This window comes from Lynx rufus, unplaced genomic scaffold, assembly GCF_022079265.1.
Source record: "Lynx rufus isolate CCGP_SWC_20201006 ecotype Redwood Valley unplaced genomic scaffold, mLynRuf1.p SCAF_3, whole genome shotgun sequence".
NCBI lineage: Eukaryota > Metazoa > Chordata > Mammalia > Carnivora > Felidae > Lynx > Lynx rufus.
Genome location: NW_025814845.1, coordinates 157,963,123 through 157,986,095, shown reverse-complemented (window position 1 = coordinate 157,986,095; position 22,973 = coordinate 157,963,123). Strand labels below are relative to the sequence as shown.

Sequence of the window (22,973 nt, the reverse complement as noted above, 5' to 3'; positions counted from 1 at the left end):
ATAATATCTCCATCATGCAGATGAGGAAACAGAGTCCTAGACATGGGGAGAGTTTTAGTTCCCCTGGGGTGGCAGAGTGAGTAGTTAAGAACAGATTTCGGGCCACCTGCGTGGCTCAGTTGGTTGAGTGTCCAACTCTTGATTTCAGCTCAGGTCGGTGAGATCGAGCGCCTCAATGGGCTCTGCACTGACAGTGTCGACCCTGCTTGGGATTCTCTCTCTCTGTCTCTCAAAAATAAATAAACTTTAAAAAAAAGGAAAAAAAATTAAAAAAAGAAGAACAGATTTGAACTCCTTGTCTGTCTGACCTGGAGGTCTAGAACAGGGGTCAGTAAATACAGCCTGCTTCCTGTTTTTATATGGCCCTCGAAGCAAGAATGATTTTTGCTTTTTTTTTTTTTTTAACATAAAATGAATAAGTCTGGAGATCTAATGTACAGAATGATGGGCATAGTCAACAACACCACACCGAATACTGAAATTCTTACAATTAAAATAACAGTATTTCATGACACACGAACATTACATGAAATTCAAATGTCAGTGTCCACAAAGTTTTACTGGAATACAGCCATACTCATTTGTTCCCATAATTGTCTATGGCTGTTTCCACGTTATAAAAGCAGACTTGAGGGGTTGTAACAGAGACCTTATCATCTGCCAAGCCTAAATATTTGCTATCTGGCCCTTTACAGAGTTTGCTAACCCCTAGTCTAGGATCACTTTGGGAGTCAAGGAGATCATGTTGTAATTCTCTTGGGATCCTGGAGGACTGGTGCAGGCGGGGAAACGTTATGACTCGATTCCCTCTCAAGATGAGGCCAGCTAAGCCACAGCCTCCCTGAGGAGGGACGTTGCAGCTAAGTAAGCTGACTGGTATTCATGCTCTCAGTCTGTGCAGCGAATGGTGGCCTGGGACCACCTTCTTAGAGTTATCGGATGCCTTTGTTCCTCGGAGTTGAAGAAATGGAACACATTAATCCTCAGCCCAGGAAAGGCGATGTGTGTAATGGGGATGGCATGAACAATGCAAAAGGAGAAGGCGGATATGAGCAAGGGGAGTTAGCTGGCACCAGGATTTAGGTAGTTCGTGCTGTAGGCCATAGCGGTCTCACCGTGAGCGGTAGAGAAGATTGAGTTCCCACCAAAGAGTTGAGGTGATGGGAAGGCAATCCAGTCAGAAAGACTCCTCAGCCCGAGCCACCTGCCAGGCTTAGTGTGACAGGAGAGCGTGTCCTCAGGGCTCGGAGTGAAACTGGCTCAGAGTGATAAGGTTTCCTTTCGGTCCACTGAGCTGGGAGGAGCCCAGGGGTGAGGCCAGATTAAGGAGCAGAGGCAGCCCAGCTCTCCCTGGTGATTTGTTCTAAATTAGAATCGTCTTGTCTCAGAGAAGTTTAGTCTTAGAAGCTGTTGCTTCCTACAGGCCCACCTGGGACAGGTGTTCACAGGAGTGGACTAGCTCCTCACTGAATGCCAGCCCTCAGTATAGAAGGTGGCCCCTGGACACCGGGACGACAAAGCCACATATTCCCACAAAGACTTGCAATCAGAGGGAGAGCTAGACGGGCGAACAACTAAGTAGAATACACACATCTAAGTGAAGGAGAACGCGTGGGAGTTTCCTTCAGCCCCCACAGCAGCAGTGTCTTCCTTTCCCCTCTCCTCTCTGGAAAGAACTGTGGCTTGAGGTCCGTATTTCACATCTGGACCATGGTTGGGGCAGCCTTTCCAACAGCCTCCCCTCCCCAGTAGCTTTCTACTCAAATCCACACGTTCTGGGCGCTCTGCATTCCAGAAGCCCGTGTGCCCGGCACCACGTGGGCACTGGTTATACAGAGACAAGAAACATGGTTCCAGTTTCAGAGGCTGGGGTGGGGGGTGGGGGTGGCATGGGGGAGAGGGGTTTGAGGAGCATCTGGTAAACAGATCATCACTATCACTGAATGACGGTAACTCTTAGAAGAGTCTATAACAGCAGGAAGGGCACTAGGAGGTTGTGTCGGTCCTAATTTCCAGAGAAAGGCAAATAAATGAACTTCTTCCTCAGAGAGTGGAGAACCCCAGACTTACAAGCCTTAAAATTGGTTTTTGTAAATCTTAAGTACAATCTACCCCCCAGTGGGGGGCCCAGACTCAGGACCCCAAGAGTTGCGCGCTCTACTGACCGAGTCAGCCAGGCGCCCCTGGACTTTCACGTCTTACTAGAGAGCGCCATCTTCTGGTCTGGGTTCTGCCTACCTCCCAGCCTGTCTGAGGGCCAGGCCCTTGGGGTATCACACACTTGTGACTGGAAAAGAGAATCACTCACTCCGCTACCCCTTATAGGCGCTGGTTGAAGGATCATAACACCGCTCTTCCATTTTACTAAGAGTAATGTTGGGAAAAGAAGAATTTTAACGCGACTTTCATGGGCAGAGGACTCTAGTAAAATCCCACTTTTTTTTTTTTTTTTTTAATGTAGTTAGGTTCAAGATCTGCACAAAATTGGGGGTGGGAGGAGTCTGATAATGTTCTGTAGGGTAATGTAAAGAACCACTCCCAGTGCAATTATGTTGCTCTTGGGAACATATTTCCCCACCCCCGTAGGGATGTCGACTGTAGTGTCTAAAACTAATGGATGTCTCTGAGGGGTGTTTTGTGCACACACAAGCATGCCGGAATTATCAGAATTTATCTGCTGGACAGCCAGAAGTAAATTCTTATCACACACCTCGCACTAGTGGGCAAGTCTAGAGGAGACTTTGAATGCCAGTGCCCACCCAGAGCTATTGTGTTGAAGCCCCCTTGTGGTGTGGGGCTGGAGCGAGTAATTCAAATGTAAGGGAATGAACTGTTGGGGATTACTGTATCTTGGGTTGGGGGAAGGAGGTGAACGCTCCAGTGTGATCCAGTCCTGGGGTAGTAGGTGGGACTTCTCTAAAAAGAAGAGGTCCGCATGCTCTGAGAAAGCAGTCTTTTGGGGATGGGGTGGTATATTTAAGTATGCACATCAAGGAAAGAAACTGGAAAAGGGGGGTGACCGCTTTTGAAGGTATTTTGGTTTGGTTGTTTTTTAAAATTTAGTTGTTATTATTATTATTTTCTCTTGAGAGAGATAGAGTGAGCCAGGGAGGGGCAGAGGGAGAGGTAGAGTCTTAAGCTGGCTCCATGGGTATGGGAGCCCGACACAGGTTCCATCTCATTGCCATGAGATCATGACCGTGAGATTATGACCGGAGTCAAAATCAAGAGTCAGAGGCTCAACTGACCGAGCCACCCAGGCACCCATGGTTTGGTTGTTCTCTAAATGCTTACCTCTTTTTTTTTTTTTTTTAATTTTTTTTTCAACGTTTATTTATTTTTGGGACAGAGAGAGACAGAGCACGAACGGGGGAGGGGCAGAGAGAGAGGGAGACACAGAATCGGAAACAGGCTCGGGGCTCTGAGCCATCGGCCCAGAGCCCGACGAGCCCGACGCGGGGCTCGAACTCACGGACCGCGAGATCGTGACCTGGCTGAAGTCGGACGCTTAACCGACTGCGCCACCCAGGCGCCCCTAAATGCTTACCTCTTGAACTGTGAGGAGAGTCTTGGGAAATTTCCCATTTTACAAACATACTTCTCATTTATGTTACGATCACCTTAAGTTCCTCCACCCTTCAGCAAGGTGCACGAACGGTCTCGTGATACTGGTGCGGAAAAGGAGAAAATGGAAGTCTGGCTGCTCTGTGCTCCCAGGTCAACTGACGACTGGTCAGTGGGAGAGCATGCGGCTAGCCCACAGAGATCCGAGGTGCAGGAAATTCCGTCGTGCGGTAGTAAGGGAGGGGAACAGCTGTGAGCAGAGGGGGAGGTGCTTGTGAGCCGGAGGGGCTTCCGTTGAACGGGCAATCCTTGTAAGGCACAGCACCTCCTTCCCAATTTATACTAAAGGTAAGCAACATTTGAAGCAGGGAAAGCTGATGCTTGGATTGCAGGTAATACGCAATCTTTGTGTCAGAGATGCCCTTGTTCCCCACTGTGGTCCAGGGAACTCACAGTCTCATTAGGCATACAGAGAGTCCTCTGTACCGACCACTGATTACAGCTCTTTCAAAAGAACCTACCGCCCTGTCTCCTCAGATCCCTTTCTTTTTTGAGGCCCCACTCCTTTGAGGTCTCTCTGGGTACATGGTCACTGTGTCGTCTGTCTCTTCAGGTTAGTAAGCGCCATTTTTTATTTTGAAATCTTTTCAGTTCTGGGACGCAGAATTTATTAGTCTTCTAAGGAAGGCAGTTGTATCTTATCTTGTAACCTGTAACCTGTACCTTATTCCTCAAGGGAGTATCCCAATTTGTTAAGGGGCTGACAAAACATCCGTATTCCTCAATTCATTCTGCACAGGAGCTGTCCAAACATTTTCTGTTCTCAGGGAAAAGTGCTGATCTTACCTTCCGGCCCCAACCCCCAATGTAAGGTTGAAATTAAGCCCAGAACAGCTCCTAAAATCTGCTGATGCCAGGAGCCTAATTCTCCATTGTCGGCCCGAGAAACAGATTCCCCGCACACACTTTAGGCACGTGCTGTAATGACTCCCATCTGCTTTTTTGGAGTCATATGGACAGACTTTGGTGGTCCTTGTCATTTAACTCAACTTTCTTATTTTTCAGACACAATGGATTAAACCTTTCAGGCGTTAAAATCTTTATTCTTAACGAGTGTGATTACATGACTCTTTTGGCGACTTTTAATTTATATTCAAACATAACATACATAATTTTAAATTTGTAAGCTTGGTTTCTGTGATAGCATCACTAGAGGCACAATTTTGCTCAAGATTCTCTGAGTTATACTATAGCAAGCTAGGAACTTTGTAGCAGAATCTTGGAATATCTTAAAGCTCAGCTTAAGCTCGGTTTTAAAACATCTACATCTGCTTGAACCCTCCAGTTTGCCCAAAGCCTCATCACTCCATATTCTTTCACTATCAACTCCCTTGGATATTCCTTGCCTAGTCTCTGAAAGCATTTGAGTTTGCCACTCGATTAAAAAAATTTTTTTTTAATGTTTATTTATTTTTCAACGTTTATTTATTTTTGGGACAGAGAGAGTCAGAGCATGAACGGGCGAGGGGCAGAGAGAGAGGGAGACACAGAATCTGAAGCAGGCTCCAGGCTCTGAGCTGTCAGCACAGAGCCCGAGGGGGAGCCTGAAGTCATGAATTGTGAGATCACGACCTGAGCTGAAGTTGGACGCTTAAACGACTGAGCCACCCAGGAGCCCCTTGTCACTCTGGATTTTAATTCAATTCCCTCATTCTATAGTTGAGAAAAATAGACTGCATAGACAGGAAACAACTTGCCTGGGAAAGCCACTCTGGAGAGCAGAACATAATTTCCTGCTTTCTCACCATACTTTGTACTATGGCCAAAATCAACATTTGTTACCAAAGAGTAACAGAGAATCTACGATTCCCCCAGCATTTCAGAAGTTAGACTTGTTTGGGAATGGCCACAATTTCTTGTCTGTTATGTGTGTCCACGTGAGAAGAAATCTCACCTAAATTCAACTCCCTCGCCCCGGTCTGGCCCACTTCAAACCGACCGCAGACGCCGGGGGAAGGCAAGGCGAAGACGCGGTCCACACCAGGAACCTTCTCTCCTAGCTCACGTTTCTACCCGAGGCTGCAGAGACCCGGACCGGAAGTGGCTCACCGCCGGCGTACAGAACTGCCTATGTAAACCGCGTTTGCTCTGGCCGGAAGAGAAAGGTGCAGCGCTTAGAAGGCTCCCCTCCTAGTACCGGCTTCCGCGCTGTTGCTGTTGCGGACGTGCGAGTAGATATCTGAAAGCTTCCGAGACTCTGGGTTGTGACATGCCGGGCGGAGGCCACTGCCCCGATTGCGGCTCCACTGAGCTCGTGGAAGACTCTCACTATTCGCAGAGCCAGCTAGTGTGCTCAGACTGTGGCTGCGTCGTCACCGAGGGAGTCCTTACTACCACCTTCAGCGACGAGGGCAACCTCCGAGGTATTTGTGCCGGCCTTTCCAGGGCCGTGGGTATAGGCTGGGGTGGTGGAGGGATTGACATCAGATTCCTCTTATTCCTCTCACGCCCTCTCGTTGTCACGTGTACACTTAACTACGGGAGTAAGTGACCTAAAGTGAAGGAGCGCTGCAGGAGGGCAGGGACGGCCATTCCTCTGCGTTTTTCTAGCACCTGGTACGGTATCTGGCATGTGTTAGGTCTCATAAACGTCGACCAAATGAAACAGAGAAACAGAGTTTCACTCAATTTATCTAGTCTGGGTGTGATGGACGGATGGAATTCCTTACAAGTGCGGACAAAATATGAGCCCGAAGGAGCCTTTAGCCCTAATTGACAAACACATCTTTTTTTTTTTTTCTTTCTTTCTGAGTCCCTGACCAGTGCAGCCCTCAAAATCAGCAATCAGGAAAATTGCCTGGATTGGATATACAGGAGAGATGGCTGCAAATTTGGAACTCTTGAAGCCCCTTTAGTGCAGTCTTAACCTTCCTCAGTCTCTGTATTTTTAAAAAAAATTTTTTTAACGTTTATTTATTTTTGAGACAGAGAGCATGAACGGGGGAGGGTCAGAGAGAGGGAGACACAGAATCTGAAACAGGCTCCAGGCTCTGAGCTGTCAGCACAGAGCCCCACGCGGGGCTCAAACTCACAGACCGTGAGATCATGACCTGAGCCGAAGTCGGCCGCTTAACCGACTGAGCCACCCAGGCTCCCCTCAGTCTCTGTATTTGATACTGCTTGTGAACGTAGAAAACCAGATGGACTTTTAATGTGCAAGAATGGGCACCTTCATGAGACAGGGAGCAGAGCCTAATGATATGAATTCTCCCTGGTTTTGTGTGGCGGGAGGCCAGGGGTCTGGTGAATAAAGGCTAAACAAAGCTATTTGTTGTCCCTTATCTTACAGAAGTAACATATTCCCGAAGCACAGGGGAAAACGATCAAGTTAGCCGCAGCCAGCAACGAGGTGAGACTCAACCTTTTATGACACAGTGGCCTTAAAGAAAATTCTTCTGATGGTCCAGCCCATCCTCTTGCTTTTCCTGATTTCAGCATTGCTATGTAAGGTAGAGTAGAAGAGAATGGTAGTCCGAAATAAAGAATGGACATGGTCTAAGAGAGGCGGCAATTCAGTATACAGTGTGGGTTTGTCAGGGGTATGTTAAAGGTTGATTTAAGCATCCCAGATCACACTTTGGCTTGGCTCTGAATCACACCAGCCCCTGAAGAGTGATGGGTTGAAATGTGACTTCTTTCCCCAGATTTCTTTGTGTCTTTAGAATGACCTCACCAAGCGTCACTCCTGTCATCGTAGAAAAGTACATCATTTGTGCAACTGGTATGGGAGGCAAGTGTAGCAGAAGTTGCTAGGAGCCACTCAGTAGTGCCTTTGACCCCTCTGACTCTGGCTGTGGGCTTTCTTAGGTCTCCGCCGAGTGAGAGACCTCTGTCGAGTCCTGCAGTTGCCATCAACATTTGAAGACACGGCAGTTGCCTACTACCAGCAGGCGTACCGGCACTCTGGCATCCGTGCTGCCAGGCTGCAAAAGAAGGAGGTGCTAGTTGGGTGCTGTGTCTTGATCACCTGCCGACAGCATAACTGGCCCCTAACCATGGGAACCGTCTGCGCCCTGTTGTATGCGGATTTGGATGTGTTTTCTGGCACCTACATGCAGATAGTGAAGCTCCTGGGGCTGGATGTGCCCTCGCTGTGCTTGGCAGACCTGGTGAAGACGTACTGTAGCAGGTACCTGCCTACCGGGAACCCCCGGGACGGGATGGACCCTTAGCCCTCCATCTTTTTACCTTTCTGTCACTTTTTCACCAAAGCGCATCTAAAGGGATTTGGGAGGAAAATCTATATTCTCCCTCCCTCGTGCCCTTGTAGTCTCTCTTCCTAGTACTTGGCGATAAAGCTGATTCCATTTCACATTTCTAAACTGTTTGGCATTTCCGAATCCCTTTGCCTTTATTGCATCCTGATGCCTGATGTAGGCAGCGCAGGTATCAGCCTTGTCACCGGGCTGCTGAGTTGCGGCTCTCACGTTGTGCGTGGCCTGCTTGGCTGTGTGCGACTGCCCTGCCTCAGCAGGATCATCTGCAAGTGGAGGTGACAAGATGTTAGTGACTGGGCCGGTGGTGGAAGCTACTGCTTTTTTTTTCATTTTATTTTCTTTAGGAGCCACGTTCTTTTCCTCTTCTCTTCTCTTCTCTTCTCTTCTCTTCTCTTCTCTTCTTTTCTTTTCTCTTTTCTTTTCTCTTCTTTTCTCTTCTTCCTTTTCTTTTCTGAAAATAGAGTAGAAGGCACAGGCTACCAGTGTCAAGTTGTGTTGGGTTTGCTTGGTTACTTCCTAGCTGGATGACTCTGGGCCAGATTTTTAACTATAAATGCACATAATGGGGCATAGAGTGGATGATAGGAGAGCATGTGTAAAGCACGGAGAATACTGGCCGACGGGGTCGCTGACACATTAGCTTCCCCCCTGCATGCTCCTGCCCTTCACCTCACGGGTGGGAGACGCAGCCTGTCTTCTCTCAGCACCTGTATAAACCCGCTGCCAGCAAGTTTGAGTATTTGTTCCAAGAGGACAGAATAGCCCACCTGGAGTGGACTGCTTTTCTTCACTTGGGAAGAGCAGTCCCCTCCCCCGTGGGCATCGAGACCAGACTCTCCTTTTGGTCATTTCAGCTTCAGACTGTTCCAAGCCTCCCCGTCTGTGCCAGCCAAATACGTGGAAGACAAAGAGAAGATGCTGTCGCGAACATTGCAGCTGGTGGAGCTGGCGGATGAGACGTGGCTGGTGACTGGGCGGCATCCCTTGCCTGTCATCACTGCTGCTACTTTTCTGGCATGGCAGTCGCTGCAGCCTTCGCATCGGCTGACGTGTTCCCTGGCCCGTTTTTGTAAACTGGCGAACGTGGACCTGCCCTACCCCGCTTCCTCCCGCTTGCAGGAGCTGCTCTCCGTGCTGCTGCGGATGGCCGAGCGGCTGGCCTGGCTGCAGGTTCTGAAGCTCGACAAGCGCTCTGTGGTGAAGCACATCGGTGACCTTCTCCAGCACCGCCACACGTTGGTCCGCAAGGCCTTTCGCGATGGAACGGCAGAGATGGAAGCTGGGGAGAAGGAGCTGCGGGGACGGTGTCAGGGGCCAGAGCAGGGAAAAGAGGAGGTGGCGAGTAGTTCCTTAGATTTGCCTGAGGGGAAGCGGCCAGCTAGTCCCGCCCCTCTCCTCCCACCTTGCATGTTGAAGCCCCCAAAGCGGATCTGCCCCCCACCCCCAGTCTCCACAGTCACCGGAGATGAGAACATATCTGATAGTGAAATAGAGCAGTATTTGCGTACCCCTCAGGAAATTAAGGACTTTGAAAAAGCTCAAGCTGCAAGACAGGCTGCCAGGAGTGTTTCTAACCCTCCCTGATGTACGTCCGGGGGAGCACTCACCACATTCTGACAGCAGCTTAATAATAATCCTGTCCTATCTGGAGAAATCAGCATATGTAAGTCCTTAGGTGTTTTCTTGTTTAAAGGAACCGAGGGACTCTGCAATTACCTGGACCCTGAGTCCTGGAATAGAAGTTGGGAGCAGTGCAGGGACGATTGGCTTGGAGAGAATCGGTCCTTTGGTGCTGGAGAAGTGGCCCATGTTTGAATAACGTGGGATGGCTTTCCTCCTAGATTGGTTGGAGGAGGTTAGGCTTCCTCCTGGTTTGAACCGGGTACAATGCTGCTGCTACAGGCCTGATGATGGGCCCTTGCTGCTGGTGTGGAGCGGGTGGTATCTTGAACAGTATCAGCCCCCAGAGGACAGAAACCGGGCAGCTGTGGGCCCAGTGTCCACCTATAGGCATCGATGGGTTCTTGTGTATGAGGTCATGAAATCCTCCATAACAAAAGGACCGTGGGTGGACTAAGGTTATAGCTCAAGGGCTTTGCAAAATTTTAATATATTAAAACAAGAGGCATCTGCTAGAAAACATTCTATTGTATAAAACTCAAGCTTTTAAAAACATGTTTTCTTTGGCACTTTTCATCCCCTCCCTCCCTTTTTTCCCCAGCGTATTGCAAAAGCTCTCCAGTGCTAAGGCATTGGCAGGGTATGTAAACAGCAGCCAGCATATGTGGAAGAATAATACGAAGCTTTTTTTTTTTTTCTTTTTGTCTAATATTGTCTGTGCAGCAAGCATAAATAACAGGATTCATCCCAAGGTGTGTGGGTTTTCTCCCCTCCCTTATGTCTTTTGCCTTCGTGATCAGGCTGCAGTGACATGGACGCTGGGAGGGGACCTAGACCAGGTCTTGTTTTCCTGTTCTTCACCAGGCCCAGGTTTCCCTCCACCTTCATTGGGTCCTTTAGTAAAAGGCTGGTGGTGACTTTTTAGGTTGGGGGAAAATATGGGTGCTGGTGTTTAAAAGTAGTGAAGGCACAGGGCCCGGGTGAGCTGCAGGGACCCTACCTGATACCTTGAGGGATTCAGCTTGGGAGTCTGTGAGGCAGGAAGCCAGTTTGATGTTTGGGAGGTTTCTCCCTAACCTGACTTAGAGGTCAGTTCTTGGACTGGTCCTTCCATACGGCCTCATGGAGGCAGGGAAGTCTCTTCCTCAGCCCCATGGTGTTAGAAAGCTGAGACTAGGGGTGTGGGGCTTGCAACTGAACAATAAGTGCTTCCCCAACACTACCTGCAGCCTTGTGGTAGAGCCTCTCTTCGGAGCACTGTTTATAGGGCCAGGTTTAGGGCGTGACTGCCTTCAGCTCCAAATCTAAGCACTATGACTCTCTACTTCCCTCAGATCCTTCCCAGGCATCTGGCAGAGTCAGCTTCTCAGGTGTAGGGCCTTGGCTTTGTCCTGGGATGCCCCCTCTACAGCCCTGCCATGTGGTGTGTGGACCACTCCTGTGGGAAGTGTCCCACCGTCCCTGATGGTGCGACCTTCCCACCTGCTCCCACCCCCTTCCCTAGAACTCCATCTCCAGAGCTGCTTTCACACGGTTCTACCTTCTCTTGCATAGTTTATCTTAAAAGCAGCACCTATAGGTCCTGGTCACCTGGCTCAACTGCTAGGCTGGCCCCCTGGTTGGCCAAGAGCAGGGTTGGGGAGGCCCTAGGATCTAGGCACAGAGGGCTGACTTCTGACGAGGGCAGTGAGGAGAGAACGCTGTTCTCAAGCTCCTGTCATCTGTGTCTTCCTGATCAGGCCGATGACCATCAGTGAGGCACGGTGGATAAGCTGTGGGGAGTACCTAAGGAGGAGCCCACCTGGGGGCTCTGGGGGGGCAGTTTCTCACTCCACGGGCTGGCAGGACCTCCCCTGCTACCCTGGACGGCACCGGTTTGACTGCCAAAACCAGCCTGGGCTGGGACGGAAATGTATCATGCCTGTGGTCCTGGGATTGTCGCTACCCCAGAGGGACTGCCCTCTTGGCGGTGGCAGGCCTCCCCCTGTCGTTTTCCCCAGCCTCCAGGACTAAAGCTGGTGTGCCGAGCGGCAGCCATGGGCGCCTCTACCTCAAACCCGTTGATGTACCGGTTGACGTCTTTGAGGCCCCGCCCCCCCTCCCCCCCAGCAGCCTGGGTGACAGGGCCGCATGGCCAGCCTGTCCTACAGCGTCGCCCACCCCCGCCCTAGACGGTGGTTTCGCTCTTCCAGAGCCCCGTCTTCATGCAGGCGCCTCCGGCCGCCTCCGTGCCCGTCATGGTGATGTCGTCGTACTTGGCCCCCTTGGGCGCGCCGTTCAGACTGGCCGCGTTGAGCGGGTACGAGCGGCGCTTGCTCTCCCTCTCCAGCGCGCCGCCCCCGCCGCCCTTGAGGTTGTCGCGACTGGCGCTGCGGCGCTGGCCTGGCCGGCCCGCCTCGGGGGGCGGCGCCGCACTCGTGTCGCTGCCCTCCGACGGCGTGAGCATGGGCTCGCCCTCGAGCTGGAGGCCCGGGCTGTTGCGGCTGCTGCCCGGGTAGCTGTCGGACGGGCTGTTGTGCAGGCTGCCGCTCTCGCTGGACAGCAGCTCCGGCGCCCCGGCCGCCGCGCCCCCGCGCAGCGCCTTGAGCCGGTTCTTGGCGCCGGCCTCCCCCGCGCGGTGCCCCTTGACCCGACTCTTGTGCACTCGGCGCCCGTGGTGCAAGTTGTTGGCGTGGCGGGGCGCGAGGCTACCCCGGGAGCCCGTGGGCTCTGGCTCCCCTTCCCCGCGGGCCACCACCCCGGCCTCGCACACCTGACTCTGGGCCAGCTGCAGGTTGGTGAGCTTGCAGGGGCCCAGGGGCGGCGCGTGGCCGCTGCTGCCGCTCGGGGAGGACTTGAGGGAGGGAGGCCCCTCTCCGAACACGGGGGAACCGTCCTCTGAGGCGGCGGGCACGGCCCGGGGTGAGGCGCCGGGGGCGGAGGCGTGGGGGCAGCAGGCACGCCAGGAGGCCCTGACGTCCCTGCGCCTGGCACAGTGGTGGGTGAAGACGAAGAGTCCCAGGGCGGAGGCTGCCACCCCGTACAGGCAGCTGCACACCACCCGGGGCAGCCAGCGCTGGGACACGGCCAGAGCCCCACAGGCCCACATGGCCAGGTACAGGAAATGCGTGGTCACCAGCGCCCCCAGTTGGACTCCCGGAGAATAGAGGCCGTCACCATCCTCCGGGGGCCCGGGTGTCACCACCCCCGCGCTCCCAGTAGCCAGAAGGGAACCTGAGTCATTCAGGAAGGGGCCGCTGCTCCTGAGCCTGGTGGAAGCCCTGAGCTCCTCCCCTGGCTCCAGGGAGACCCTGCTGGTGCCCCCCTTTGGGCTCTGTGCCAGAGGACCCCTTAAGCGCAGCCCTGCACACAGGAAATAGATCCAGGTGATCAGCAGAATCAAAGCCACCGGGATGTAGAAGGCTCCTAGGCTTGGACGCCACACCAGCCAGCAGCTGAGGGGAGACACAGGCAGTGGATGAGGAGGGGGAGCACGTCTGAGGTGGCTGGGTGGCTGGGGTGATAGGACATGGTGAGTGGAAAAGCAGAGGTTGGCTGAGTCAACATGCATGGGTTTGGGGTGGGTCGCCGGCTGAGCGGGCCTGGCAGGTGCCCCTGCCAAGGACGTAGAAGGCGTCCAGTGTCAGGGTGGGTGGGTTTGGGGCGCTCACTAGGGGCTGTGGTCCCGGTAGTTGTGGATGTTGACAGCAGCTGTGATGCCACAGATAATGAGTGGGATCCCTCCAGCGATCAGATAGAACCTGGAGAGGAATGGGGTTTGGGGATCAGAGAGATGGGGAACCAAGGGAATTGGAACCAGGTGCCCGGAAACCTTGACTCAGGGTCTCTGTCCCATCCTCTTTCCCCTTTAAATTCTGTCAGAATTTTTTGCCTGGGACGCAAGGCCCCTACGGGGCAGGCTCAGTAGATTCCTAGGGGACTTGGCCAAGACTGTTCTAAGGGACAGAGGCTAGAATTGCTCTCTCACCCTAAACACTGCAGAAATCAGGGTGCTGCTCACATGGCCAGGATCCCTGTCCAATGCCCTTTGGGGTCTCTTCCTTCCCTGGCTTTGTCATGCGGGAAAAGCCCTAAGGGTGCACCCACCCCATGGCCTTGGGCAACCTGGTGCCACCTAGGGCCTTTTCTCTTTGGAGCGTGATCTCCCAGGATCTTGGACCCACCCTGCATCCACCCTGGGAGGACAGAGCTTGGTGTTCTATACCCGCCTCTGAACCCTTCACCCTTGCAAAGCTGACAGTTGAGGCATGTACCGGAGCATGGGACGGGGAGCGGGCGGGGCAGAGTCCCCTTCTTGTGGAGGGGGTGCTCTCCAGGTAAGCTCCTTGTGGAGGACGCGGGCCTTCACACCCATCCAGAGCAGTGTGGACAGTGAAGAGTAGTGCAGAGTGACACCCACCTGCAGGGTGAGGCCACTGAGGCTGGGGGACGGGGCCGCTACGACTGGAGCCACCCCAGAGCCTCAGTGCGCAGCGTTCTACCGCTCCTCCCAGGTTCCCATCCCCAGCTCTACCCAGATCCTCCTCAAGGTTCTGACCCCGTGGTCACCCTCTCGACTTCCAGCCCGGGGTTCTCTCCCACTCCGGAGACTTGACACCCCTGCTCTTGCTTTCTGGCTTGTCCCTGCCCTCTCCTTGCAGACCCCATTCTCCACTGAAGACCCATCTCATAGTTTCTCTACTTCTTACCTCCCCTCCTCTCATGCCCCCGACCCCAGCAAGGCTGGACACAACAGTGGAGCTGGGGCCTGTTAGCATGAGTCCCCTTTTCCCCCTGCACCCACAGACTCTGTGCCTAGGCTGCCATCACTCATCTAGGAGCGCCCCCCGCCCCGCTCCAGCCCCTTCTCCTGCTTACTGCCTGGCAGACCGTCGGGTAGTTGGTGAGTGTGATGCCTCCTGCAAAGACGGCGGAGGTCATGGCCATGTGGAAGCACAAGTTCAGCAGCATGTGCCAGCCCTTCCGGGACACGTGGATGGAGCTGCCCCAGAAATAGTAATTAATGGGCCACTCCGCCCAAGATCAGGCCCATGGGGTCTCAAGGTAATTCAGAGAGCAAGAGGGAAAGGCAGATATCTATGTGCATACATGTGTGCGAGTGTGATAGAGGCCCCAGGGCAGGAAGGGCTTAACCCCCAAGGTGTGTTTTCCAGCCCTAGACCCTGCAAATAAAATGCTAGGCAAGGGCCCAAGAAAGTCATGTGGCCCCACTGGGGAAAGGAACACTTGGCCAGTACTTGGTGAGACCCACAGCCCTCCCTCCTCGCCCACCCCTCCTGCGGGCGCTCCCACCTGTGGTTGAGGATGTAGGTGATGATGGTGGAGAAGAGGCAGAGCAGCAGCAGGGCGGTGCAGGGATACACGACAGGGTGCAGCCCTGCCCCTGAGCCCCCTACCTCCCTGGGGAAGGCACTCAGCTCCTAGAAAGAGTAGGAAAGAGGACGTATTAGGAAGCCAGGGGTAGAGGCCACCCCATGGAGTCCTGGCCAGCCCCCCAGGCCACTTTTCCTTTCCCCAAGCCCTGTCAGCTTTGGCCCCTAGTCCGTCCAGGTAGGTGAAGATGTAAGTGCTGCGAGTCCACGCTTAGGAAGTCAGTCTTAGGCAGTGTTAATCATCTACTGCCTGCCTATTCCTCCCTCCTAGTCTCTTGCCCTTCCGGGAGCTTTTCTGAGCCTCAGCCTGAAAATCAGGGATGAGGAAAGAGGTGGAAGTTTCTATCATCCAGCTGATCTGGGAGAGCGGGGTGCAAAATGTGGTGAGGGAGTGGGGTGACCAGAAAGGAGAAATGTTCCCAGATTTTTTTTTTTTTTCCACTTTAACAATCTGGATGTGCAGGATGTGAAGACCGGGCTGGGGAGTTCCAGGTCCATCCCCTTCGATGAGCGGAGGCAGAACCTCCCTGTCTCCTGAAAGATGAAAAGGTGTGGGGAAGGCCAGAGGGACGTTTCCCCATGAGTCCTACAGTTACGAGGCCCGATAAGGCTGCTGTCCTCTCTGTAGTTCTCTGTGGCCCCAGGTGATCCGAACACCCCCATTCTCACCTCCCACACATTCCCCGGAGTTCTCCCAGCCTCTGGGCCCCTGTCGCACTCACCATGAGCACGGCCACATTGCCCAAGTGCTGGCAGTGCAGGGAGCTGACGTTGGGCTGGCTGGAGCGGAGCTGGCAGCCCTCGGGGCTCCAAGCCCCGGGGCCGCCCGGCCCGTCCTGGCTCCATCGAGCTGCCATGGGTTCGGCCCCTTCAGCCCAATGCCGTAGCGAGACGGCCACTGGCTCGGTCAGGTTCCCCACACCACAGCCACCTGCGGGAGACAGGGAAGTCCACACGGGTGGAACTGGGCTGCGGGGAGGCTGGCTGTATGGAACTAGGTGGCGGCGAGTGAACAACAGCCCGAGCGTGCACTGAACGCCCGCGGGCCGGGCGCCGGCCGGACTTCGGGACATGGTTAGGTGCCAGTTCGGGCCCTGCCTTCCAGGTGGTCAGTCTCACCAGGGTGACACAGGGATGGATCAAAATAAAGCACCAGGGGGCGCCTGGGTGGCTCAGTCGGTTAAGCATCCGACTCTCAGTTTCGGCTCAGGTCGTGATCTTGAGGTTTCCTGGGTTCGAGCCTCTTATCAGGCTCTGCGCTGGCAATGCAGAGCCTGTGTGGAGTTCTCTCTCTCTCTCTCTCTCTGCCCCTCCCCTGCTCACACTGTCTCTGTCTCTCTCAGAATAAATAAATAAACTTAAAAAAAAATTTTTTAAAGAAAAATAAAGCACTGGGAGGTGGCCTGTTCCAGGTGCTGAATGAATGGTGGTGACCTACCTGAAAAGAGGGGACTCTGGGGCTGGGGTCAGGGACAGGAAGGTGGAAGGTACTTGTACTCAGGGAACAAAAGGTGAAGTGAGGATTCGGGGATGGAGGGAGTGGGGGCACCCGGAGAGGGAAAGTTGGCACCAGGTTAGGAGGTCGGAGGGAGGGAGGGAGGCCAAGGTGGGTCAAGGGTCTGTGTTTTTAACTTTTGCAATTTGACAAATCTGGGATATAAATCCCAATGTCTTCCTGAGGCTTTTCTCCAGAAGCCCTTTACAGGATGTCTCTGTCCCCTATCCTCCTGGGAAATGGGGTGTGGTCACTCTCCTCTGCCACTCCCCCAGGCTCTTAGGGGGTGCTGTGGGTGAGGGAAGGGCAGGAAGGGGTGTGGGGAGTTCAGCGCCTTACTGGTTCCTGCAAAGATGACAGGGGTGGCCACGCCACGCCTCTTGCCAGGCCCGGGGGCTCCGGGACGTGAGGTGTTGCCGTGGCTGCGGAAGAGGCGGCCGTTTCGGAAGACAAGCAGTTGCAGGGTGCAGTCTGGGGGGACAGGGGGAGCCAGGGCAGCCGGAAGGGACGAGAACAGACTGGGCGGCAGCTGGATGGAGGCCAGGGCCACGCTGTTCTGGGGGGACATCGGAGTTCCTCAGAGACATCTAGGACCCCCTAGGACTCCAAGGCCTAACGGCTCCCCCCTCCCCCCTCCCCTCTACCCCTTTTCTGGAGCAGCTTCCACTCACAGCACCCATTTCCACGAGGCACCTGCATCTGGGCACATCCCCTCTTAGCATCCGCCCCCACACGCCTCCCCCAGTGCCCACCTTGATGTGGAAGGACGACAGAGAAATGCTGGGCCTCCCCGTGGTACAGCGGAAGCGGAGCTGCTGATCGGCCAGGGGCTCTGGCTCCGGGGAGGGGTTCTGGCCGGGGCTTCCGGGCCGTATGCCCAGCACTCCCGCCTCCCTTCTCTGGAAGGCTGTGCAGGTCAGCCCCACGTAGCTGTGTGGCTTGATGAGGTAGGCCTCCAATGCCACGTTTCTTGAGTTCTAGGGACAGGGAACTTGTCACTCCCCCCCCATTTGAGATCTGGCGGCTCTCTCTTGGCTTCCTGCTGAGACCACACGGTCTCTCTCTGTGGGTTTGCTCAGGCTGTGTCCCCCTACGCATTCTTCCTTCCCATCTTCCCAAGGCCTGGCAGTCTTAGGTCTGCTGCCGAGTCTCCCCTACCCCTGGCGATGGCACCTTCTTCCTCCTAAGACCTTTCCTCCCACTCACACCCTACCTTGTATCTTGCTCACTTCTCAACAGATACTAGTTCTGCCACCCCAACTAAACCGTGGAGCAGGGTCCACGTCCAGCCTCCTTGTACCTCCGGAAGTGCCTAGCAGAGCATCTTGCTCCCCTGTGGTTGCTAATGGGTTCACAACCCACCCCTGGCGATCTCACCCTCTTTTCAGGGGACAGATGTCTCCATCACTCCTCATTCCATCACAGTGCTGTCACCCTGATCCCAAGCCCCTCTAGTTCCTTGGGCTGGTGCTACGGTTCCGTTCCCCACCGTGAAGTTTTGCACAACTTCTCCCTCTCACTGGCCCCCTCTCCTTTGCACTGCTCCTGACAACTCGGAACTGAATTCCACTCCACTGAGTCATGCTCCGTGCTCTGGCTAGCTGGGCGCACGGCAGGTGCATACTTGGAGGACTTGCTGCCTGAAGAGAGGAGTGTGTCTGTCCTGGCTGGCGAGGGTTGGCCCCCGTTGATTCTAAGGTCCCTCCCAGTGCGAGGCTCCCCAAGGAGCTTCCTCCCAGCTGACCCATATTACCACAGAGATGTGCTGGGCATGGGGGCTGAGGGCAGCCCCCCCGATGCGCTCCAGGGCACCCACGATGCCGCTGCAGGCCTTGTCTTCACGCTGGGCCAGCCACAGCAGGTGCTCGTCTACCAGCATCAGGTTGCTGGCCATGTCCACCATCACCTCCACCAGCTGGCGGGGGGCAGGGAGTCACTGAGGGCAGGAGTCGGGTTTGGGGCCCAGGGGTGGGGACACAAGAGGCTTGAGCAAGGGACAGGGTGGTTTCCAGGGGCCCCAGAGGCCGGGTTGAATCTCACCTCTTTGATCTGGTCGACATAACCCAAAAATTTTTGGATCATCTGAGCCACATAGACAACATCCATCATGTCCGAGAAGCTGGCCGCCTCAGCCGTGTACACCCGCAGCTGGTGGGCCAGGGTCAGCGCGTTGGAGGCGTTGATGGGCATCTGGGAGAATTGAGGGGAGAAAGGAGACCGTCCAGTTCTGCTCCTTCTCCCCGAGAACTGCCCCTAGGGGGCCCCCTTGTCTGTGCTGATGCTCAGGGTGCCGGTGCCTGGGGAGAGGGGTCTAGCCCACCAGCTGGGTCTAATCAAGACACGAGGCACAAGGAAGGAATGAACTCAGGACTCGAGGCTGTCCACTCCGAACACCACTGGCATAAGGACAATGGGACGACCTCACGCTGTCCTTGTTTTCCCCCTTAAGGCTGTCCTTGCTGTGTTTGGGACTAAAGATGCTCGGGGTGGCCCTGGGAGGGGGTGGTCTGCATTGCCTGGAAGAAGAAAATCGAGAGAACAAGAGCCCCTCACCGCGCACGCCCACGGACAGGAGGGGCGGCGGAGTGGCCGTGAGGGGGCCTCCGGGCCCCGTGGGGCCAGCGGGCTTCTCCCCTTCCCGTTTCCCGACCCAGAGCAGACGGGATGCCCCCTGCCCCTCTCCTCTCCTGGCCTCACCAGCACAAAGGTGTAGAGCACGCGGGTGATGTCGTTGGTGTACAGACAGTGGGAGTAGTCCCCGGGCTCCCAGCGGCCAGCTCGGTCACACCGGCGGGAGGCTCGGGTGCCCGGGGCACCCCCGCTCAGGGGCACTGAGGTGAAGGGGTACTGTAGGCAGGACTGGTAGGCTGTGATGCCTGCCAGGGTTCGAGGCCACCTGGGGGTAGAAGCAGGAGGCTGCTATTGCCCCAGGCTCTTCCTTCCCTCAGAGCAAGGGCCCCTCCCCTGCCCTCGAGAACCTGGATGCTCGGGCCCCTTGGGACCTGGGGGAAGGCTTCGGAAGCGAGGGTTTGGACTGGCCTTCCAGGGGCTCCTGAGCCCCACCTTCTCTCTAACTCTGTGTGTGTTCAGAGTCGGAGCCCTGAGTTCAAGTCACTTAGCCTTGGCACCCCGAGTATGCTCAGCTGTACAATGGCGAGAACAGACCCGCCCTCGCTAACTGAGGGGGCCATTGAGATATTACGGCGTGTTGTGCGAGAGTTTTGTGTACTGTTAATGTAAGGAAGCAAACCAAAGAAACAAAAAAATCCACCCAAACTTTCTGTTCTGCACAGCACATCTCAGATGGGGAGTTCATACCAAAAGACAAGGGCTCTGTCAATACAGCAGCGGGACAGTGGCACTTGGAGCTGGACAACAAAAGTGCTGTCTGCATCTCAGAGCAGATGGGGAGACCCTGGTCACTGGTGTTGTCAGACGCAGGAGCGGGGGTGGGGGCTGGGAGGGGGGGGTCCTCTGGGGCAGCAGAGGCGACCGCACCTGAAGTCCCCGCGGTTGTTGGCCACTCGCTCAGCCGGGCAGTAGGAGGCCGAGGTCTCCAGCACCACGATCTCCACCTTCTTGCTGGCGTTGCCCTGGGCCGTGGACACCGAGCACTCCCACTCCCCTGACGCCCACACACCGATGTGAGACACGGTCAGCTCGCTGCAGGCGGGCAGGGGGAGGGCTGGCTCGGCGAGGTGCTCCAGGTGGCCGCGCCACTCTTCCTGAGCGCCCCGGCCCCGTCCACCCACGTCACCCTGGCCTAAGTGTGCAGGGCTTGAGCTTTGGGGTTCTTTTTCCTTTAACTGAGCGAGGGATACAAGTACATACTCCTTTCATTCCCATCGGCCTTAAGATATTGTTTTCCTGAGCTTCAATTTCCCTGTGTGTATCAGGGAGATAATAATACCTCTCTCGCAAGTCTATTGGAGAGATTAAGTCTGATAATAGAGCTTTTACATTGTAAAGGCACTAACGAAAAGTCAGATATGATCCTTTTTTTTTCTATCAGGCATTTAATCTGTATTCCCCTATCCAGACCGTGAGTCCTGGATTTCCAGGCACACACACAAGCACACTCTTAACGCCCATGAATGTACTCCCAAGGACATCTGGGCACAGGGCGTTGGGCGGGCGGGGGATGGGTACTGTGGCAGCAGGGCCTGTACCTGGTGATGAAGGTGCAGTCATGGATGAGGCTCTCGGCCAGGAGGATGCCCGCCTGCTCGTCACCCTCCAGGGGGGCCCGGTTGTGGTACCAGCGGATGCGGGTGTCTTCGCCCAGGTAGCTGGCAGAGCACTGGAAGGGCAGTCGGTCACCCTGGAAGACCACTTGGCGCAGGGACGGGATGAGGTGGTGCGTGTGCAGCTCCAGGGCCCCTTCTGTGGGGGGGACACCAGGGCAGTGAGGCCCGCGAGCAGCAGCGTGCGAGATGCCGGGGGCAGGGGCGTGGTGTGTAGAGCCAGGAGTGGAGCTGCACTGGAGCCCACTCTGGCTGGGGAAAAAGGGGCAGGAGAAAGCCCCTGGAGATAAGAGCACAAGGAGGGGGCGGGCGGGTTTGGGGCAAGCAAAGAAAAGCGCTCCTGTGGCAGCACATTTGTCACCCCAGGAGGTGGGACCGGATGCAAACACAAAGCAGCAGCCCCAAAGAAAGTTTAGGAACAGCTGATGGAGAAGGACCCCCAGGGGGATCTGAGGGAGAGGATGCCCTGGAGAACGAGAGGCAGGGGGAGCCTCGAGCCAGTGGGGCCCTTCAGGAGCGCGTCTGCGCCAAGGGTGCAGGGTGAGGGTGTGCTTACCGCAGCGCAGCTGGGCCTCCTGGAGGCCGCCCAGGGCCTGGGCGTGGAGGGCACCGGGGTAGGCACAGAGCGTGTGCTCCGACAGCTGCAGGGAGCGATTCCGGGCCCAGGACAGCAGCCAGCGCAGGCGGCAGTCGCAGGTCAGGTACTCAGTGCCGAGATCCCTGCAGAATGGGTAGAGGGGCCACAGAGTAGAGCGGAGGGGGCGTGGGCTCAGGGGGTGGGGCGGAGCCCCGGGAGGGAGACTGAGGCTGGGAAGGGCACATTTGGGTATGCGTTTGCCACCACCAGCCTGGCGATGGTGGGAAGGCAGGTATGATGCTTTCAGCCATTGCCTGTCCCGCCTATGCATAAGGCTGGCCACGGTGGTCATGATACTTGCATGTGTCCTTCCTGGGCAGAGAAAGGAAGCAGAGGTCTGAGTCCTTGGGCTGGAAATAGATACTCACACAACCTTAAGGGCTGGCAGCTCATCAAAGACCCCAGGTTGCAGACTGGAGAAGATGTTTCCAGATATGTTTCTGCAGGGGGGCAGGGAACAGTGAGCCTGGATCTCAGGGTCTCCCTGAGCCAGAGGAGGGAGGAGTGGGTGAAGGGAACACAGGGGACTCTGAGGGTCTGGTGCTGCCCTCCCTCCTCCCAGACCCCTCCTCCCCACTAACTGCCCCTCACTTACAGTCGGAGAAGCCTGGGGAGGCCCTGGAAGGTCTCAGAGGTGAGACAGCCAATCCGGTTGTTGGATAGATCTCTAGAGAGACACACACACAGCCTCAGCAAGCTGGCCGCGTAGCAGCACGTGGATCCACTTGTGGGGGACACAAGTGTGTGGCCGGGGCTCGTGTGGGGAGTAGGATGAACAAGGAGATGGGCTTCAGGTGTCTCCTCCATCAGCGCCCCCCGCCCCAGCAATACAGCGTGTTGGGGACAGGGGCGCTGTGAGTGGGGAAACGAGAAGGGACCCAGGGGACCGTCCCCAGGGCTAGGGGAGCAGGACATGCCACTTACAAGCGCTTCAGCTCTCCCAGGCCCAGGAAGGCCCCGGGATGCACCGTGCTGATGACATTGTTCCTCAGGTCCCTGTGGGAGGCAAGTGGGAGTACTCACACCTCTGCCTGTCTGGGCCACATGCTCTCCTGGGGTGGAGAAGCTTCACTTTTACCAGACAAGAACTAGATTTCCTTCTAAATCTCCTCAGCGCTGGTTGGGAGGCTGGATGAAGGATCCCACCCCTTAGACGCGTCTCCGCGGCCCACCCCAGCTACCGTCAAGGGGTGCTGGTCAGAAAGGTGTCAGGAAGCATATGGAAGCCAAGAGATGGGGTGGGGCCACCTGGGACACAGAAGCAGCGCATGGTGGAAGCAAGGAGGGGAGCTGGCACTGAACTGGGAGCCGGGAGCCCTCGCTCCAGGTCGCTCCAATCCGAGCTACCCAGGATCTCACAGGGGCTGCTGTGTGCACCACTTGAAAATGGATGTGAAAGTCTTTTGTAAATTGCTATCCAAAGGTAAGATCTCCTGGAGTGTGGCACCGGGGGAGGTATTTTCATAGCCATCCTGTCCATGTTGATCTCCCCATTTGACAGGTGTGGAAACAGGTCAAGCAGCCGATGACCGCATGGGTGCTGACCTGGGTCTCTGATTCCAGGGCACAACCATTACCGTCCTCCTCCCCACCCCCCCACCCCGCCCAGCGATCCCTCATTCTTCAGGTGAGGAAGGCAAGGCTGAGGGGGTAAAGGTTTGTCCACCTGCCTTCCCGCCATGGTCTCCTAGGAGCCCACAGTACTGAGGGAAAGTGGCAAGGGAAACACCATCTCTGGGCTGAGCCCAAGCAGGTCCAGACAGA

At 55.4% G+C, this 22,973-nt stretch overlaps 2 protein-coding genes across 2 annotated transcripts in view; one reads left to right on the top strand and one right to left on the bottom strand.

The window, feature by feature from the left end:
- The first annotated feature begins 5,179 nt into the window (after positions 1–5,179).
- BRF2 (BRF2 RNA polymerase III transcription initiation factor subunit) lies at positions 5,180–10,016 on the top strand. The gene is made up of 4 exons (XM_047091118.1): positions 5,180–5,987; positions 6,914–6,973; positions 7,432–7,753; positions 8,696–10,016. The coding sequence occupies exons 1-4, from the start codon at positions 5,834–5,836 to the stop codon at positions 9,423–9,425; spliced, it is 1,266 nt and encodes a 421-aa protein (XP_046947074.1). The 5' UTR covers positions 5,180–5,833; the 3' UTR covers positions 9,426–10,016.
- A 1,612-nt stretch (positions 10,017–11,628) lies between these two features.
- Positions 11,629–22,973, bottom strand: part of ADGRA2 (adhesion G protein-coupled receptor A2) — a 33,540-nt gene continuing 22,195 nt past the window's right edge. Inside the window, exons 3-19 of the mRNA XM_047091925.1 lie at positions 22,134–22,205; positions 21,805–21,876; positions 21,578–21,649; positions 21,129–21,292; positions 20,498–20,711; positions 19,827–19,991; positions 19,026–19,224; positions 18,369–18,518; positions 18,082–18,243; positions 17,081–17,305; positions 16,668–16,884; positions 15,556–15,764; positions 14,754–14,881; positions 14,319–14,442; positions 13,715–13,860; positions 13,112–13,201; positions 11,629–12,895 (exon numbers count right to left, since the gene is read on the bottom strand). Coding sequence (XP_046947881.1) covers positions 11,629–12,895; positions 13,112–13,201; positions 13,715–13,860; positions 14,319–14,442; positions 14,754–14,881; positions 15,556–15,764; positions 16,668–16,884; positions 17,081–17,305; positions 18,082–18,243; positions 18,369–18,518; positions 19,026–19,224; positions 19,827–19,991; positions 20,498–20,711; positions 21,129–21,292; positions 21,578–21,649; positions 21,805–21,876; positions 22,134–22,205 — 3,676 coding nt within the window. The remainder of the gene's footprint in view (positions 12,896–13,111; positions 13,202–13,714; positions 13,861–14,318; positions 14,443–14,753; positions 14,882–15,555; positions 15,765–16,667; positions 16,885–17,080; positions 17,306–18,081; positions 18,244–18,368; positions 18,519–19,025; positions 19,225–19,826; positions 19,992–20,497; positions 20,712–21,128; positions 21,293–21,577; positions 21,650–21,804; positions 21,877–22,133; positions 22,206–22,973) is intronic.

Coding starts and splice junctions, on each gene's coding strand:
- BRF2 (XM_047091118.1), top strand. CDS start 5,834: ATGCCGGGCGGAGGCCACTGCCCCGATTGCGGCTCCACTGAGCTCGTG. Junction 6,974..7,431: donor TAGCCGCAGCCAGCAACGAG/GTGAGACTCAAC, acceptor GGGCTTTCTTAG/GTCTCCGCCGAGTGAGAGAC. Junction 7,754..8,695: donor GTGAAGACGTACTGTAGCAG/GTACCTGCCTAC, acceptor TGGTCATTTCAG/CTTCAGACTGTTCCAAGCCT.